Below are 18,949 nucleotides of genomic sequence, written 5' to 3' on the forward strand. Positions count from 1 at the left end.
TATCTAAAGTGAAACAGAAAAAGTAGAATGAAGTACTTAAATTTTGAATATTTTTCATACATATAGTATGTAAACAATTATATCTTACCAGAACAAATTGTGGCATATTTTAATCCTAAATTATAAAAGTTCAACCTAAGCAAATGTCGTCATGTATAGAATGAATTATTCACTTTGGTATTTGCCTCAATTGGAATGTTCTATAGAAAGGTTGCATCTCACCTACATGTGACCCTCATTCTAAATAATGTTTATAAATAATCTATTTAATATATATACCAATAATTTATTATAAAGTTAAATGCATACGAAGTAACTTACCTCAAAATAAAAAGGTCACTTTAGCATTAGGGAAATATTTTAATATAGTACATTGGATGTAATGGTATGACATTTCAAGGTCAAATATTTTAGACATTCATTATATTTTCATTTTTTATTTTGAAAATTTATACCGCAACTTAATAAATGATATATTAAAATTATTTTAAATATATTAGAATATCCCCGACCCAGGCAACATTAATCTCTTAAACTAGAATAATGTTAGTTTTTGTAAACATTTTTTAATCAACACATTTAATGATGGTGTAAAATTTAGCTAATAATAATTAAAAGAGAACATACTCTCAATTATTAACAAAATTAGTAATGTTTTTCAATGGTTTTTATTACCTTAAAGCCCATGTCTAATAAGTAGCTTGTTAATAATGTTCCCTTCCTACGAATAAAACTTCAAAATTGTATTGTATTTTTGAGTAAGACGGATATATAGGAGCACGCTTCATTTTTGTTTGGAATTTTATACCTATGTGTAGCACCTACCCTTTTCCCATGGAATGGAAATTTGCAACATGAACTGCAGGCATAAGAGTAACTAAATAAGAATTTTTTTCCGTGTCTTCTGCCGGCAGCAGTGGCAGAGTACGCCATCTGTAGCTGATGTGTAGTGAAACGACACACACAGACCATAAAATAATTAAGGAAACTGCTTGGGAAAACACAATTAAAGTAACCTCTAATTCTACTATCTAATAGATGTCGCTGCATCATAATGGCGGTAAATTTAAATGTAATAAAATACACAGAATAAAAAGTATTTCATAAGTAATAGATCACAAAACAGCTACTAATAGTTGAAGTTAACAATTAAAATTAACGTGAACCATTAACAGCTGTTCCATGACCCATTACTTCTGAAACACTTATGTTTTAAAACTTTACGGGATGTAAATTTTTTCTTTACTGTCTTTATGAGACTGAAATTGCCAAGACTGAATTTCTTCCAACATATCATTCCAAAATGTAATATGTGCTGATTTCTTAGTAATAGATGACTAAACTATCAAAAAGATCATTAATATCATTCGCAAACTCTGCTGTATGAATAGCCTCAGCAGGTATGACAGTAGTGGGATTACTCACCATTGTCTCAACTTCATGAGCTACAGATGCACTTAACGTTTGTGCTGGAATTTTTACTTTCATTTTAACATTACTACGGTTTAATTCGAAATAATGGTCATGTATCTTTCGTAAACCTTGGAAGCGTCTAGATTTATCAATTTCATAACATTTTACTATATGGCTGAATTTTGCTGTTTTATTCTGCGAAAATTTAATATTATCGTTATATAAAGCATTTCTGGTCTTTTTGAGCAAATGAGGAACGTCAAAGATGGAAATAATTTCCTCGCCATTAACAAAGTGGATTTATTTGATGACTCAGAAACTAACTGTCTGATAGCTGATCTGTTAGTGGAACCTTGATCACAAACTGTACAAATTATTTTTAATTCACAACACTGCAATGCTGAAATTCCAGTTAACAAAATTTGTAGGTCCTTTGTTTTTATAACATCTTTTGTGAAATAATTCACGATAGGTTGCTTCCAATGTTTACTAATATCTTGTACAAAAACACACTAGCACATGATTTGTTACCTCATTTTGTCTACCCAGGACCCAAGATCGACATATCCGGTTACTTGATCTTTACAAGTGCCATAATTTAGACCAACAGACACAGCTATTTCATCAAATACTAAACAACAAACTTTATCTCTTGTAATCATTTTACTAACTGATAATTTACGTAACTTTTCATTTATCCCAACATTTAGAGGTATTTGGCCTAAATATTTCCTTATGGAAGATTTAAAGGGCAGCACAAAAATTTTTTTGTAAAAACCTGTAGCACCTTGGCCCACGTTTGTAAATCGCTAAAGCAAGTGCTTTATTTTCTGAATTGTAGATAGGTCATTTTTTTCACAATTTTTAATTTGTGACTCAATAAATTTTACTCCTACTGGATCAAGATGTCGACTTAATTTTGCAAATAAATTAGAATAGGTGATACTACGAACATGAGCCAAATTACTTTTACATTTTAATAGTTTCCTTTTTAATTTCAAAATCTGAATTTTCTGTTGACAATCTAGATAATACATTTTTTTATGTTTATCTGAAAGTTGAGATATTCTCTTAACATTCATAGTTTTTAAAAATGTTCTTTGTTTATTATTTGACTGAAAAGATGTGCGGCTTTGACAAAATGAGGTATCAAGTGAGGTACTTACATGACCAGTATTTGATTCCGCTTCATTCAACTTGCTATCAGTAATCTCAGTAATGGCCCTGGTGCTCGCAGTAGCGCTTGTAGGAAATAACAATTTTGAATATATGTATTTCGGTTTTTTAAAAGGTGGAGGTGAAAAATCATCCGAAATTGAAGTTTGGCAGCTCGTACTCTGAAAATTCTGTAATGTTACGTTAACAAATTGTTTTGCTGAATATTGGATACTATCCGAGGATTCCAAGGTGATATTATTACAATTAATAGGTGAACTTGTAGTTGATCTTAAAAATAATGTCGGCACAGCATTTCTGTTGAGACTATTCCTATCACTGCTTTTAAAACATTTTAACTCAAAATGGTCTTCACAAAAATAATGATCTGTGTTTGTCGGAGCAAAGTCTGATTTACATAATTTTCGAACTGATTCTATCCACAGTAATTGTCTGTCTTTTGTAATTTTGAAAAAACTTTTATTTCTATAGGACGCATTACAGACATTCATATAGTAAGTGCTTTTGCAATTTGGAGCACAACATTTACGTGTAGTTCTACCAGTAGGTAAACTCATTTTGAATAAAAAAAAAAAATACAGTAAGGCAGTTCAGATGACTAATTCAATAAATCCCTTATTACATTAATCTAAAACAAAACAAATTTATTAATGCACAAAACGCGGCAACCTACCTGAACTGAAGATAAACTATAACCTCAAACCTCCAACATTCTACGTTCATTGAAATATTTCAGTCAACCCATTCTATTTCTGTTGATTGAAAGCTTGGAAATACATATTCGATCTGTGGTTGCAGATTTCTATTTAACAATTTCCATAAAGGACAATGTTTTGCTACAACAACGTGAGATGACAGAAATTATTATACAGGGTGTGTCACGACGGCTTTTGTGTAGAAATAAAAAGGAATTTCAACTTTTTTAATTGGAAATGTCTATGTATTTTTCCACATTCGATAGGGCAAAAAATTTTAACCAAAAAAGCATACTCTAAACTCATATTATATAAAATTTAACAGTTTTATTCCTAATGAAGATATTGTAAAGGCAAAAGTTTTTTTTTGATAATTTTTCATGTTCAAGAATATTTTGTAAAACACGCCATCATGAGTATTAAGCAATTCAATTCAAAATCCTATTGCCTATTATCCAGGTTTTATCTTCTCTTGTTGTATGTCTGACACACTGCGTAGGTACTAGCTAATTGTGATATACGTAGGGATGCAATAAATTTTTATTAATAAAAATAACTGGTATACGGGGCGTTTTGAAGTAAGATACCAGATACTGTTGAGAACAATATTGAGGTTTTCATATTTAGTATTGTTATATGTAATATGTATAGAAAAAAAGAAGATAGGGTTCCAACAGCAAGGAAATTTTGATGATGTGTACTCACCTGTATCGAGGCTTCAAACTTTGGGAACGCCTGTTGCAGTTCAACGTGACAATTACATTCATCACATGGACGTAAAACGGGCTTTTTTGGATGGTAAGATTGATGAAGATGTATACTTGAAACCACCGGATAGACTGAAAGTCAAGAAGGATGTTTTAAAATTAAAGAAGTCATTGTATAGGTTAAAGAAATCGCCAATGTATTGGTATGAGTGTTTTAGTGAGACTATTACAAGTTACGGTTTTAAACGATCTGAGAATGATTTTTGCTTATATACGAAAGGTGATTTGTATTTATTGTTGTATGTTGATGACTTATTAATTTTACGGAATAGTATACATGAAATAAATTCACTAAAACAATTTCTATTTACTAAGTTTAGATTTTAGAATGAAAGATATGGGAGATACAGACTTAATGTATTTAGGCATATCAATTTCGCGAAATTCATATTCCATTTATTGTTATAGACCAAACAAGATATTTGCATAGTATTTTGGAAAAATACAGTATGACAAATTGTAACAGTATTGATACTCCAATGGATGTTAACTTAAAATTAGATGAAACAGATACTGTCGATCAGTTGTGTGAAAAAAAATGTAGATCTTTGATAGGTACATTTATGTAAACAACAATGGGGACAAGACCTGCCTTTGTTTACATCAGTTTGTTATCTAAGAAGGTTTCAGATTAATGCTAATGATCAACTATGGAAAGCTTTGAAAATAATATGACGATATGTTAAAGGTACTGTAAATTATAAGTTAAAATATGTCAAAAATAATAATTGTTTACCTCTTATTGGTTATGCAGACGCTGATTATTGGGCTAGGGATACGGATGAGAAGTCAACCTCTGCTTTCTTGTTTAAAGTATATGATAATATAGTTATTTGGAAATCGGGAAAACATAGTACTGTAGCACTTAGTACAACCACAGACAATATAGCGTATCGCCACAGACTGCTTCTTAATGCTGGAAATTGGCAACCCGAAATGGATGCAGGCTTTTGTTAGCCGGCTTCCATCAATGAAATTTAGCGTGGTAACTCTTCTACTTGGTAATAGGCGGCAGTTCCAGCGGTGGCTTTGTTGCCAAATAATAACTGCTAAATAAATTTAATGCTTTGAATTATGTAATTAAAGAGATATGGAACTTATCTTCTGTTTGGAAATCACATTTGCCTTAAATGCTAAATAAAATAAATCAAGTTAGAATTAAAACTACGAATTTACCTAATTAATTATTTCTTTTATATTACCTTGGAATGGGAAAATTTAAAAACTCGAAATTAATGTTTTTAGATTTGTGCGTCGACTTCCAATATGGTACGATATTAAAACCTATGTTTAAAAAAATTGCATTATACAGGTTGTGTATCCTTAGATGGGTACTACTTTCTTATTGTTGATTTCTATAGATAGGTAAAATAATTATTGACACGAGTGTTGCATATCATGGATGCCATTGGTAGTGCTCATATTTGTGATACAAGTTGTTCAAAAAAATTAACACAATGTAAAATTGCTGAAACCTCAAGGAGTAATTGAATACGAAATTTATTAAAAAAAAACAACAAATCATCAATCAATACAGATATAAGATAATGCGTTCGCTACTGCTGTTGCAATTTTTGACTAACTTTTTTGTTTTTCGACATACTGACTTCGGACCTTTTCCATTCAACGCAGAACGGACAATCAAAACCAGAAGCGTGGGGAGATTTTTTTAATTATTTTTTCAATTCAACGCACCGTTTCCGAATTATAAGACCTTTTTTACTGTATCACCACACACACCTCTTCTTTCCGAAATTTATTTTCCACATACCGACTTCGGACTTTTTCCATTCAACGCAGAACTGACATACAGAATCAGGAGTGTGGGGAGATTTTTTCAATGATTTTCCGATTTAACGCACCGTTTCCGAGTTATACGGCCTTTTTACCATAACACGTCACACACCTCTTATTTCCAACATTTATTTTGGACATACGGACTTCGAACCTTTTGCATTCAACGCAGAAGAAACATACAGAAGGGAGGGTGTTGAGATTTTTCAATTATTTTTTCGATTCAACACACCGTTTCCGAGTTATAAACACTTTTTTATCTTATGATGTCACACACCGTTGGTCCCGATTTTTTTTTTTGACATGCAAATACTCTTTTTTTTTCCTTTTATATATTGTGACACCCCGCTCTGCGTCACCCACCGAGTGCTCTACTCAGAACCAAGGGGAAATTTGTTTATATTTCCAGCCATTTCCGAGTTACGAGCAAAAACCGTTTTTTTTTTCTTATACTGTGTGACATCATAGATCGATAACGAAGACTAAAAAGGCCACGCGTTCTACCGGACGCTCCCTCCGTAGGTGTCCTGAAATTGCTGGGGAGACTTCTGAAGACAGCAGAGTCACTCTATCTCTATCGCACACTATAACTCTATCTCTCTCGCACACAATCAGACAAAAACGACAGAAACGAACCTTCTTTTAGAAATACATGGGATTTATCAATATGATTAGAATAACCCATTTTAATATAAAAAATTTAAAAAATTACAATGGGTTATTCTGATGACGAAAAATTAAACATAATTAACTGTATTATTCAAATAACAATAATGTGCAAAAGTTCTTCAGGAATATTGGCAATTTTATTTTGGAGAAGAATCCCATCAACGAACACTAAAAAATATTATTAGAAACCTTAGGTGGCCAGAAAACAGCCCCGATCTCATTGTGAGTCCTTTAGACATATATTTTTTTAAAGACCTGAAAATTTACAAGTATTGAAAGAAAAATACAGGACGGAATGCTTGATAATTTTGAATTTGTTTTTGAAGCGATTAATAGTAAATTAAAACATATTTTCAACTGTTACTTGCATGTTGATTTGTAAAAATTGTAGGTATTTTAATGTTATTTCGTTTTTGGTATTCTCATTATGTTGTTGTAAAGGTTAGTTATAAAAATCATTGTTTGTTATTTTCATAAGAATGAATTTTAATTTTTTTAATGATTTTTTTATTTTAAACATATATATTTTAGCAAATTTTGATGTCAAATGAAATAAAGGAAAAGTTGTACATTTGTATTTAAAGTTTCTTTCTATCTTTAATTATTAAACCTATAAGTGGATGTCAAAATACAAAAAAACCTGTACCTACATTCCACGACGTACTAATAATCCACCTTGTATATTAAATAAATTTATCCACGACTATTTTATAATGTACCCATTATACGTCTGTTTGCTCGACCTTATTAATACCAATTAATCACGCCAGTGATTAATGAGTCATTAATCACTACTGTCAGATGCTTCCTTGATTTAGCTATATTATATTGTTCTGCTACAATTAATCGGTTTTTTAAATTTTATCGTGTAAACCACTAAATATTTTCAATTCAGTGCCGTACATATAAAAAAAAAATTAAAAAAGTGAATTTTCCTAGACTAGATTCGAACCCGGGACCCGCGGTTGGAAGGGAAGGAGCATCTACACTGAGCCATCAGCGACTTCGTTTGTGCATTTCGTATATCTGTTTCTTAATATACCATGTTTTTCGAAACATTTCATAAATCTAAGTAGCTTTTAAAACAAAACAAATTTGACTCAAACCTGTCAACATTATTGTTTGTGTGCATAGATTTCTCGGTGTTTTGATATTTTGTGTTAAATTGTGTTAAAAAACGAACTAAAAACAAAAAAACTTCAACAAAAATATTTAGTAGTCGTGAATAAAGTATAGTATTCTACTCCCGTATAATGGCTATTATCCACTCGGTGATTTAGGCCACTCGCCTGCGGCTCGTGGTCGTAAACTTCACCTCGTGAATAATACCCATCATTATACGCTCGTTGAATAATATACTATTATCGTCATCATCAAATATTAAAAAAATTATATTACAAGCTGTTTAAAATATCATTACGAATTTTGTTTATTTCCAAATATATTTTCTGCAGTATTTCAATACCAAAAGATGAAAATAGTAAGTAGCTAATTAACGAAATTATGATTAAATAACTTAATTGTAACACCGCAGCAGAATATCATAATTATGAAACTACATAGATATTCGTTGATTCTTTAAAAACATTTTTATCAATACCTACATCATACATTTAAGTAAATACAGTAACGCAAAAAACAGATATTGATAAAAAAAAGTGTTCAAAAGAAATCCGTAAGTACGGCAACATTACCACGGTCTTGTTTATATGTTGCTAGGATACGCGTAGGTATGCGGGCCGCTGCATTTGATTCTTCCTAAAATTCTGCTGGTGGTGTACTCTACCGGCAATTCAGAAATTTAAAACTGCTGGCCAATTCCAGTAGCGGTCTGTGGCGATAGCTATTTTGTCTTTCGCCATTATTCTATGGCTAGAAATTGGCCTCAATGATTTGGGATCGAGGGGGATTATCCCTCTTTATCCTGCCTCATCTCGTGTAGGCCTGGACAGCCTTCGAAGGTGGGCCCCATCCGTCGCCTACCCCGACCGCAAATGCGGCCGGTGTAGGCGCTTTGTGGGACCTCTTTTTGTCCTGGCTGGGCCCCGCCGGCTAGGGCCCTTTCTTCTGGCACTCTTCTTGTTTCGCCGGCTCGTCTGTGGCTATTTTGTCTGTGGTACAACGGAAGCGGAATTTGTGTAGTTATGTGAAGCTTCAGTGGAAGCATGTTGGATTAGAAAATTGTCATTAGAATTGAATATTGACACAGATACTGTAACCATTTTTGAGGATAATCAAAGTACAATAAAATCAGTTAAAAATAGTGACTAAAAGCGATTAAAGCATATGGACATTAAGTTTAACTTTGTGAAACAAAAGGTTGAAGAGGGTGTTATAAGCGTAAAATATATTTGTACCCAGCAACAATTAGCCGATATCCTAACCAAACCACTGTGTAAAACTACATTTAAAATTTATGTATAAAAACACCAATATTGAGGAAAAGTGTTGAGAACAAAATTGAGGTTTTCATATTTAGTATTGTTATATGTAGGTAATATGTATAGAAAAAAGTAGATGTTGCTAGGAGGAAGTAGTCGTTGAAAAAAAAAGAAAGGGATATAAAAAATTGTTAAAAATATATAGTTTTGTATTTTTAAAAGGAAGTCTGAGAAGTTATTTGAAATAGAAATTGAACATACACTTGGGGGCTGGGTGTCAATTGGGTTTTGTTTTTGGGATAAAAAGAGTCAAAACAGATTTTTTGTTTACATCTACATTTTTATAAAAAGTTTAGTGACTATGAAAAGTGGAGTTCGTATAAGTTTGAAAAAACCTGCGCGCCAGAGGTATTTCCATTTCAATAGTAATTCATTCGAATAGAAAAAAAAAACGATTTTGTTAGACAATAAGAAAGATCTGCCCCTGTCTAACATTGAGCCGTTTAGTAAATCATAATTTTCTCTGATAACAAAATTTATGTCTATATTTTGTGATTAAAATTATGAAAAGTTCTAAATAAGTATTCTTCATCAATGGCACTTGCTAACTTTGTCAAACACCGTGTAGTATATGGAAAAGGTACAGTATTTTCTGTTCTAAATTGTAGACAATAACAACAGCAACATTCCTGTCGAAAATTCAGTGGTATACAAAACCTAAACAAAAAAATGTTTTCATACTCCAATTTTTACGCTACTGGACTTTGAATACATGTGTCATATTTACAAAAATATAGCACTACTTATTTGAACAACAATTGCCAAATTAAAGACGAAAAGCTTTGCAGTAAATATAGAAAATAGGCTTTAATATTTTATACCTCTAGACCCAATAATTTCTCGATAGAGATATATTTTTCAATCTTAAATGAGGTTTTTCATCGAGAGGGAAGTCCTACCATTATAAACCGGTACACTCGTATATCTGGCTTAATATAGATAGACGAATCAACGTGGGTTCTTTAAAGAATTTAAGATCCGCAAGAGAGGAACTATTAATTTTATTATTAAAATAATTGAAATCACTAATGTTAACATATCATATATTAACTACATATTTTTTAAATATCGTTCTCACATATTTTTCATGAGAAAATGTCCTTTAACTTTAATGAACTTGGAGCAGCTCCATATAAACAAAGAATTCTGTGCCAGAGATATAAGTACATAGACCTGGTGTATTTTTTCATGCTGAATCCGAATTCCCAGCCCAAAAGCCGATCCACCAAGGCATTTTTCAGTAAAACGCTAAAATATTCCCTAAAATACGGTGAAATCATGAGGATCAAGTAAAGCTTTATAATGAAAAGCAACAAGTAAATACTTTGAGAAAACATTTTAAAATAATATTTAGAGTATTGGAAAGAAAACGAGGGGGTTAATTCTACGCATAAAATCAAATAACGAATGTTAGAACAAAACAATGTGAAAAACTACAGCCTTGTATTTCGTACTACCAAATGTATAACTGTATGGTAGGTACACAACACACGATCTATGTACTCCTGCCTCTTGTACAGAACCTTTTTTTTGTGGAGCTGTGGTATTTGTGCATTTAGTACAAAAGCAAAGGTTTCTTTTGAAATGCGTAAACGTGAGATTTTTTAATAAGTAATAGTTATTTTTTAAATCAACCCCTCATGGTACAAGAGCTTATTTAATATTGTAGTTTTGTTTTCATGATCAAATATCCAGACAATTAAAGTATAGTAAACATGTTGCAAAAAATATAGTAAAGTAAACAATTAAACTTCAAATAGGTTGCCTACATATTACATGCCAAAATAATACTTCTTATAAATTATTTAATATTACTACTTTCTCTAATTAAGGGAACACTCATATGGACTTGCATGTGAAGATTATAGTGAAGAAAATGTTTCCTGAATCTTTATATTATTATAGTTCATTAATATTTAAATCAAATGTCACAAATGTCAACATAACTTTTCACATAAAAATTAATTTAAATTACAAAGTTAAAGGGCCTGTTTGCGATAAAGATATTAATGCATAACAATTTATCTATATAAAAATTAAATGCCGCTCCTTGGTAAGCGCATCACTTGAGAACGGCTGGACCGATTTGGCTATTTTTTTTAATAATAATAATAATAATAATGATGTAAATGTAAATGAGCGATCGAATTACAAAAAACAAAGTGTGTATACAAAATAAACATGTTTTAACACAGAATCTACCCAAACCTCTATATAAAACAAATAAATATAAAAAACCGTCTTATAAATCATATAACCTTTAATATGGCCAATTTAGAATTACAAGTAAGCCTATATACGCTTAAATATAATAATTGCTTTAATTTGTATTTAATAGATGCACAGCTCAATTTTTTCAGTTCATTGTCAAGTTTGTTATACATAATTGTTAATAGAATTATAGGAGAATTACCTCTGGAAAATAGAAGTATAGTGTCTTGGCATAGCTAAGTTCTTACCTGATCTTATATTGACATTGTGCAAGGTATATCGATATGGTATTTTTGAAAGAAGATAAGAGGGTTCGCCAGTTAATAATAAGCGGTTGACAAAGTTTACCAGGTGAATTTCCCAGAGGTAACGCATAGGCAAACAGTTTAGAATTTTTAAATTCTCAGAAGTTCTATCAAACTTTCTTAATCCGAAAACTAAACGACAACAAGAATTCTGAACCTTTTGGATACGATTACGAGTGATGGAATCAATGCTGGAACCATAGATAATATCAGTATAATTAAATAACGAAAGAACTAAGGAATACATTTTAAAACGCAGTAAGCTCTACTGTTTAGGCTGGTAACATGTTCTCGAAACCCTAAAAATGGGTCAATTATTAGACCTACATTTTTTAGTTTAATCGAGGATGACAATACGCCATCATCTAACTTTAGCTTAAAATTAGGTAAAATTAGTGCAAAATCTTTGTTATTACCAAATAATATAAAATACAATTTGCGCGAATTTACTTTTATATTATGAGCGACTGAATACTCATAAATTGCTTTTAGGTCAATATTAATGTTGTTAGCAACTTCCTGCGCATTATTGTCATTGAAAGAGTAATATAGTTCCGTATCATCAGCATAACCTAGAATCTTACAAAATTTAATGTTAGAAAATAAATCATTGGTATAAATAATTTAAGTATAACAAGGGTTCCAAAATACTCGCTTTTGGAACACCAGAGCTTATATAAGATATAGTGGAAAATTCATTATCTGTGCAAATTTTCTGATTTCTTAGAAAATAATGCGAATAATGTGGCGAAGTGTGGCAGGGTTCAACTAGTTCAAAATAAAAAAACATGACAATATACAGGGTGTGCCATTTAACACTCATGCTGACAATATCTTCGAAATGAAGAAATTTATTTTAGTTCTGGAAATTGGGGTTGTTAGGTCCCTCGAATAGCTTCAAATTGTAGTTAGAATTGTTAGTTCAAATCTTTCTGTATAGACGGTGTGGCGATACTAAAAAAAATTTTATCCCTGGAACGTGGTCCATCTGAAAGATGGTTAAATTTGTACTAATTTTTGTAAAATACAGGGTGGTCTGAATTTTATGCAGGAAACTTCGAGGGCAGATAGATCTCTTTAAAATAATAGGTGTTTGCATTATAAACATAGGTCTGGAACGGCCTCGTTTTAGAGATACAGGGTGTTGAAGTTGTTAAAAAAAATTGATTTTTTGTTTATATCTCCGGAATCTATTAACCGATCTCAATAAAATTTGGTACAGATAATGTATGACAGTAGGCCTTGCATTCCCTAAAATATGAGCTCTAAAGGTTCAACCAGTGGTGTACAACTGGACAGGGGTCGCCCTCTTTTTATAAAAAAAACTACGCCACTGTATTTTTTACAAGTTATTGTAACGGATTTATATTCTAATGCACTAAATACGTAAAAAAGGTAACTTGAATTTTTTCCCTAAGATTCACCGTTCTCAAGTTATTCATACAAATACAAACCCCTTGTGGCAGACACTTCAAACCATAATATTACAAGAATATTTATGTTTATGCTTAAAAGGAAGTGCAATTTGTAAGCAGATCAACAAAATTATTTCCACATCACCTGTGAGGTAGTGTTCCTAGTGTATTTTAGTTTCTCCTGGAGGCTTAATCCACTATCTTTACAAATAAGGACAATTTAAATGAAAATAATAATAAAAATACATTTACCAAGCAACGACAATTAAACAAGAAATGAAATTAACGTTACGTATTTGCAGCAATTGTTCAAAATGCGAACCATCCACATCGATACATTTCTGACAATTTCTATTAATGATTAATGGAATTACCTAACTAATATCATGTGGTGGTTTTCTTTTAATTCATTACACCCCTCTTCTATTCGCTGCAGTAGTTGTGGTGGAGTAGAGTAAACTTTACTTTTCAGATAGGTAACCCCAAACGTAGAAGTCCAGGGGGTTTAGATCTGGCGATTTGGCTGGCCAAGAGACTGGATTCTCTGCACCATTATGGTTGACATTGGCATTTGGTCTTCAACCTATCCATCGCCCCATATAATTTTTAAGCCATTATTGTATTATTCTCCTAAAATGCGCAGGAGCACCATCCATTTGTATCCAGCTATTTTGTGGTATATTTAATGGAACATCCTCTAATAATTCAAATAGATGGTTTTCTAGAAAGTTTAGAAATGCTGGGAATTTAGATGGGGTGACAAGAAATAAAGTCCGAATTATTCCGAGCCAGAAAATTCGTTGAAAAGATCTTATCCGAATTTCACGAGGATTTTCTTGTGACCAAATATTGTGAAAATTCACTACCCCTCGCCTTGTGAACGTAGCCTCATCGGTCCAAAGTATTTCTAGTAAGAATTCTGGATTATGTTGTGACTTTAAAACAACCACTAACAAAAATTCAGGTGTGTCTACATCTCCCGGAAGTAAATTTTGCACAGGTTGTAAATAGTACGGATTTCTACCATCCTTATGTAGAACTTTTCAAATTTTCGATTTACTCACCCCAATGTTCTTAAAATTTCATTTCTGTGTCTTTCATTGAGCCGTCGTGATTTTCCAAATATCGTTTTAATCCAAAAGATGAAAGCGACGAGTGTAAAGAATTTTGTTGATGTGCTTACAAATTGCACTTACTTTTAAGCATAAACATAAATATTCTTGTAATATTATGGTTAGAAGTATCCGCCACAAGGAGATTGTATTCGTATGAATAACTTGAGAACGGTGAACTTTAGGGAAAAAATTCACGTTACCTTTTTTACGTATTTTGTACATTAGAATATAAATCCGTTACAATAGATTGTAAAAAATACAGTGGCGTAGGTTTTTTTTATAAAAAAAGGGTGACCCTGTCCAGTTGTACACCACTGGTAGATCCTTTAGAGCTCATATTTTAGAGAATGCAAGGCCTACTGTCATCCATTATCTGTACCAAATTTTGTTCAGATCGGTTAATAGATTCCGGAGATATAAACAAAAAATTAATTTTTTTTAACAACTTCAACACCCTGTATCTCTAAAACGAGGCCGTTCCAGACCTATGTTTATAAGGCAAACACCTATTATTTTAAAGAGATCTATCTGCCCTGGAAGTTTCCTGCATAAAATTCGGACCACCCTGTATAGTTTTTCCCTATATTTACTTGTTTTCGAGATATGTCGACTTTAATATGCAATATATGATGTAACAGGAAAATCTATTATTAGTAAATAGATTCTTAAATAATTTGCAACAAATGAAGTAATTCAATAACATTTCTTTTAGTTCTGCATTTTTATTACATTTGCAAGTTGTTATGCTCAAGACGATGGAGTATACGTTCAGGATAATTCTGGAGCTTACGTTCCTACTGGTGATGAAGGTCGATACATTCCAGATGATTCTGGAAAGTATATTCCAGATTATAGTGGATTATATCACCATGATGGGACTGGAAGGTACGTCAACGATGGAAGTGGAAAGTATGACAGCAGCAGAAATGGAAAATATCCACATTATTTAAGTAAGATTACATTTAAAGTAAACGAATAGATACTTCTTGACAGTGAATATTACACTGTACGTTAGATAATTGATGTGACTGAACACATTAAATCTCCTGAGAGAATCCATTGAGTTCACTAAATACTGAGCAATTTGATTAATTCCACTAAATTATATAGTATACTAGTTAAATAAGTACTATGCTAATAACAATCTCATCTAATAAGCTCCTATTAATACACTCGTACCTAAATCGGAGTAAATGTAATCATTTTTTAACCACCCCCTCCTCCATTCCATAATCGTATTTGTTGTTTATTATTCCCATCGTCCTATTACAAGGATTATGCTGGTGAAAATTGTATTTAACGCCAAATGTAGTTACAATAATAATATATTAAATTTCAATTACAATTGCTTCCACATTCTTTTACTTTTTTTTACTAAAAGAGACTCCTGCTGCTGTCCTGTGAAATTGTTAATATATGTATTTTTTGTCGACAGTATACGTATATCGAAATATTACATATTATCATATACAAGTTATGAGTCTTACAAAAATAATATCACAAGTTTGTGTATTTGTTTTGTAGTATTATTAACTCCTGAATATTTTGTCTGGCTGTTTTAAGTAATTTCCACAAATATATTCAATGTAGGTACTAACTTTAAGACTGGAGGCTGTACACCCTTGGCGAGGCCATGACTGTTTATAAAAAATTATAGACCCATTGTTTTAATTTCTATAGCTAATTTTAAGACCTTCATTCAAATGAATCGTTTTTGAGATAAAAATGTTTTCCGATAAGAATACCATCCTATTTGTATCACATTTCAATAATAACTACTACGTAATTATGATTAGTTCGTGTGTTAGTAGTTTCATAAAAACATTTTGGGGTGGTAATTATGATTGTATTATGAGTATTAACGTGGTGTAATCCAGTAATTGTTGGGGTATGTAGCTCATAGAAGTTGTATCTCGCAGTACCAGTAGTATGTTTCAGAATGACACAGCGGTTGTGAAACGTGGCATAAATAAACAGAAAAAACGTCTCTTACCTCATCACTTCAATGCACTTCAATTAATTTAAATTTTATAATAGATTTTTTTTTGTTTTCTACAAATAAAATAGTTTCAAAGATTCAAATAAAAAAAATATAGTATAGTTTTCTAAAAAAAAAATCCTGAAGTTCGTATTGATTTTTAAGTGTTGATTTTATTGACATATCTAAACTAAAATTTAAAAAATCGTATGTCGTCGTGAGTAGAATTGAAAAAGCTTTAAAATGAGGTGTCACCCAACATAGGGTGTCATTTAAAGTTTAAGAGTAGTTTACGCCCCATCATGTGTCCTTCTTGAAAGGAAAATCGAAATGTCTCAGGTTTTTTTTAATTCCGATATTTTCCAGGTGGGAAGTTCTAATTGGAACACCCTGTACGTATTTATAACATAACATAATATCAACAAATTTGAATGATAAAGGAAATACCAGGTAATGCAAGAAAATTTGGGGAAGTTGTAAGATATGAAGAGAAATTTTATGTAATGTGAGAAAATTCTAGAAAAAATCGGGTAACTAAGAAAAGTACATATATATTACCCAGGAAATTACAGTTTCCAGGAGTTAATAGGCAATACTGTACACTGTTTTGGTCCGCACTTTCATCCTAGGTATCTTCATTACTAAACGATTCATTTTGTCGGTAACCATCAAGTACCTACCTACACCTTTCTCACTTAAAAGTGTGTATATCTTAAAACCATAAAAAAGTAAGTCTGTAATTATTTTTTGGAGAAAATATTACTGACGGCACTCAAAGTAGCTATTGTTAAATTGAATATATTATATTAAATTATATACGGTAAAATATTATTAACCATTTATGAGTGAAATTCTTTTTTCACTCTATGCTTAGGCAGTTAAACTAAGTCTGAACAAAGAATTGCACAGTAATAGTTATATTTATCATTACAAAAAAGTTAATTCTCAATTATTGGTCTTACATGTTGAGCATAGAATAAAGTCATTAAGGGATTGTTGGCGGAAATTTAGATTTGAGTAAAATTAATCATTTCTTCTGCAATAGTTTCAGTCAAAATTTCAGTTGTACTCATACTAATAGAGCGAGTTTCACTCTATCGGATATGAAAAGAAAGTGATACATTATTGAGTGCAATTTGAGTGAAATTTTACTATTTTTGATTACAGTGTATGAGCTATGAAATAATATAAATGCAGTAGGTAGTTATCACATACACAATTTTCATAGCTATGGTTTTTCAATGTGTCTCAATTTTCTGACCTATAAGAAACTTATAACCCAATAGGCTTAGTCTTATCTGAATATTAAATTGGTTACAAATTAGAAGGAAATGTTTGTATCTATAATCTATAATATTTAGGAGTATAAGGTAGAATTAATATAAAAACCTTTTCTTAATTTCCATAACAATGTCGCTGGAGAGACCACTGACCTTCACCTTAAATTGATTCTTATAATAAAACTTTACACATATGATCAATGCATAGAAACAACTGCAACTTTATCTAAGTTCCGCAAAGGAGATTATAGTATTTGTAGATATCTCGTCACGACAATTCTTCCGCAGTCTTAAATATTGTCATTAAATTAGTATTATAATTAAATTTTACATTAATATTATGTTTTCATCATTGAAAAATACCACTTAGTTCAACCTTTACAGGTAAAAATTGGGTATTACGATCTACAGGATTTACAGAATCATAAAGGCTTAGGTCACATAGTTTTAATAAACATTCAAACAAAATTGCCAATACAAATAAATAATATTTAGTTTAACGTACCTAGGTACATATATGTATTTTTTAGTTATTTATATTAAATTATTTAAGTATACCTATTTCTTAAGTATGATTTAGTTTTCTAAATATTTCTCAAATAACTAACTAACGCATAAATACAATGATTTTTTTTTAATGAAAATTAATAATATTGTCTATAGATAGATTAATTTACTTTGGCAGTAGAGAATAAATATAATGATTTTTTTCTAACGACGGTAAAAAGTTTAAATTTTCTATGTAGCACACTACTTTATTTTGTTATTAAAATATAGCAACGAAGTAGGAAATACGTAATTATGAAAAATAATTTTTTTGTACATCATGTCTGTATAAAATTCTAAGGAAGGATTTTTTTGTGGTTGATATAGTATTTTATCAAATATACCAATAATACTATTTTCTGGTAAACAAATCATAAGTCTCTTTTGTTGGATAGCTGCCAATAGGTTCCAAATTCTTGTTGCTTAGGTTCGAGTTCTGTGTTGTAGATCAGTGGGGGATAATGCAGTGAAATAGAAAAAAAATAGTACATTATACTATAAGGGAGAGAAATCGTTATTTTGGCAGAGGTGCAATTTGAAGCCCGAGGGCTACAATGCACCGAGGACAAAATAGCATCTCTCCCGAATGGTATATACTATTTTTTCCACGGTCTCATTAACTTAAAAACACATATTTTGTCATTATGAAGTAAGTAGCACCAGAATTATTGTATTCGGATTTGAGCATTTATTTAGTAGTCGTTGAGTTATTGTCATAACTACAAAATAAACAAACAAAAAGAATTGTCAAATTAAGGTGCTAGTTTGGTTTAGTTTAAAGTTTGTTTAGTGCACAATGAATAATTGTGAGTCGGAAGAGATTGTGGAGGCTGCAAATATTGCAATAAGCAATTTGCTGCCTACGAAGTCAAGATCTTTATACGATATAGCCTACAATCGGTTCAAAAAGTGGTGCGCCGAGAAAAATGTTCAAGTATACAGCGAGAATGTTTTGTTGGCATACTTCAGTGAAAATGCAAAGAATTACAAGTCTTCCACATTATGGGCGCAATATTCTATGGTTAAGTCATGCTTGATAATTTACGACAACATAGATATAAGCAAATTCCCCAAGCTGATCGCATTTTTGAAAAGAACCGGTGACGGATATCAAGCGAAAAAATCGAAAATATTGACAAAGGGT

General features: G+C 31.3%; 1 protein-coding gene across 2 annotated transcripts in view; it reads left to right on the plus strand.

Moving 5' to 3' along the window:
- Nucleotides 1-18,949, plus strand: part of LOC108913303 (larval cuticle protein LCP-30-like) — a 52,806-nt gene that overhangs the window by 14,119 nt on the left and 19,738 nt on the right. For both annotated transcript variants that reach the window (XM_018718832.1, XM_018718833.1), the window contains exon 2: nucleotides 14,714-14,951. In XM_018718832.1, the coding sequence (XP_018574348.1) occupies nucleotides 14,714-14,951 (238 nt within the window). The remainder of the gene's footprint in view (nucleotides 1-14,713; nucleotides 14,952-18,949) is intronic.

Source organism: Anoplophora glabripennis, unplaced genomic scaffold, assembly GCF_000390285.2.
Source record: "Anoplophora glabripennis isolate ALB-LARVAE unplaced genomic scaffold, Agla_2.0 scaffold933, whole genome shotgun sequence".
Taxonomy (NCBI): Eukaryota; Metazoa; Arthropoda; class Insecta; order Coleoptera; family Cerambycidae; genus Anoplophora; species Anoplophora glabripennis.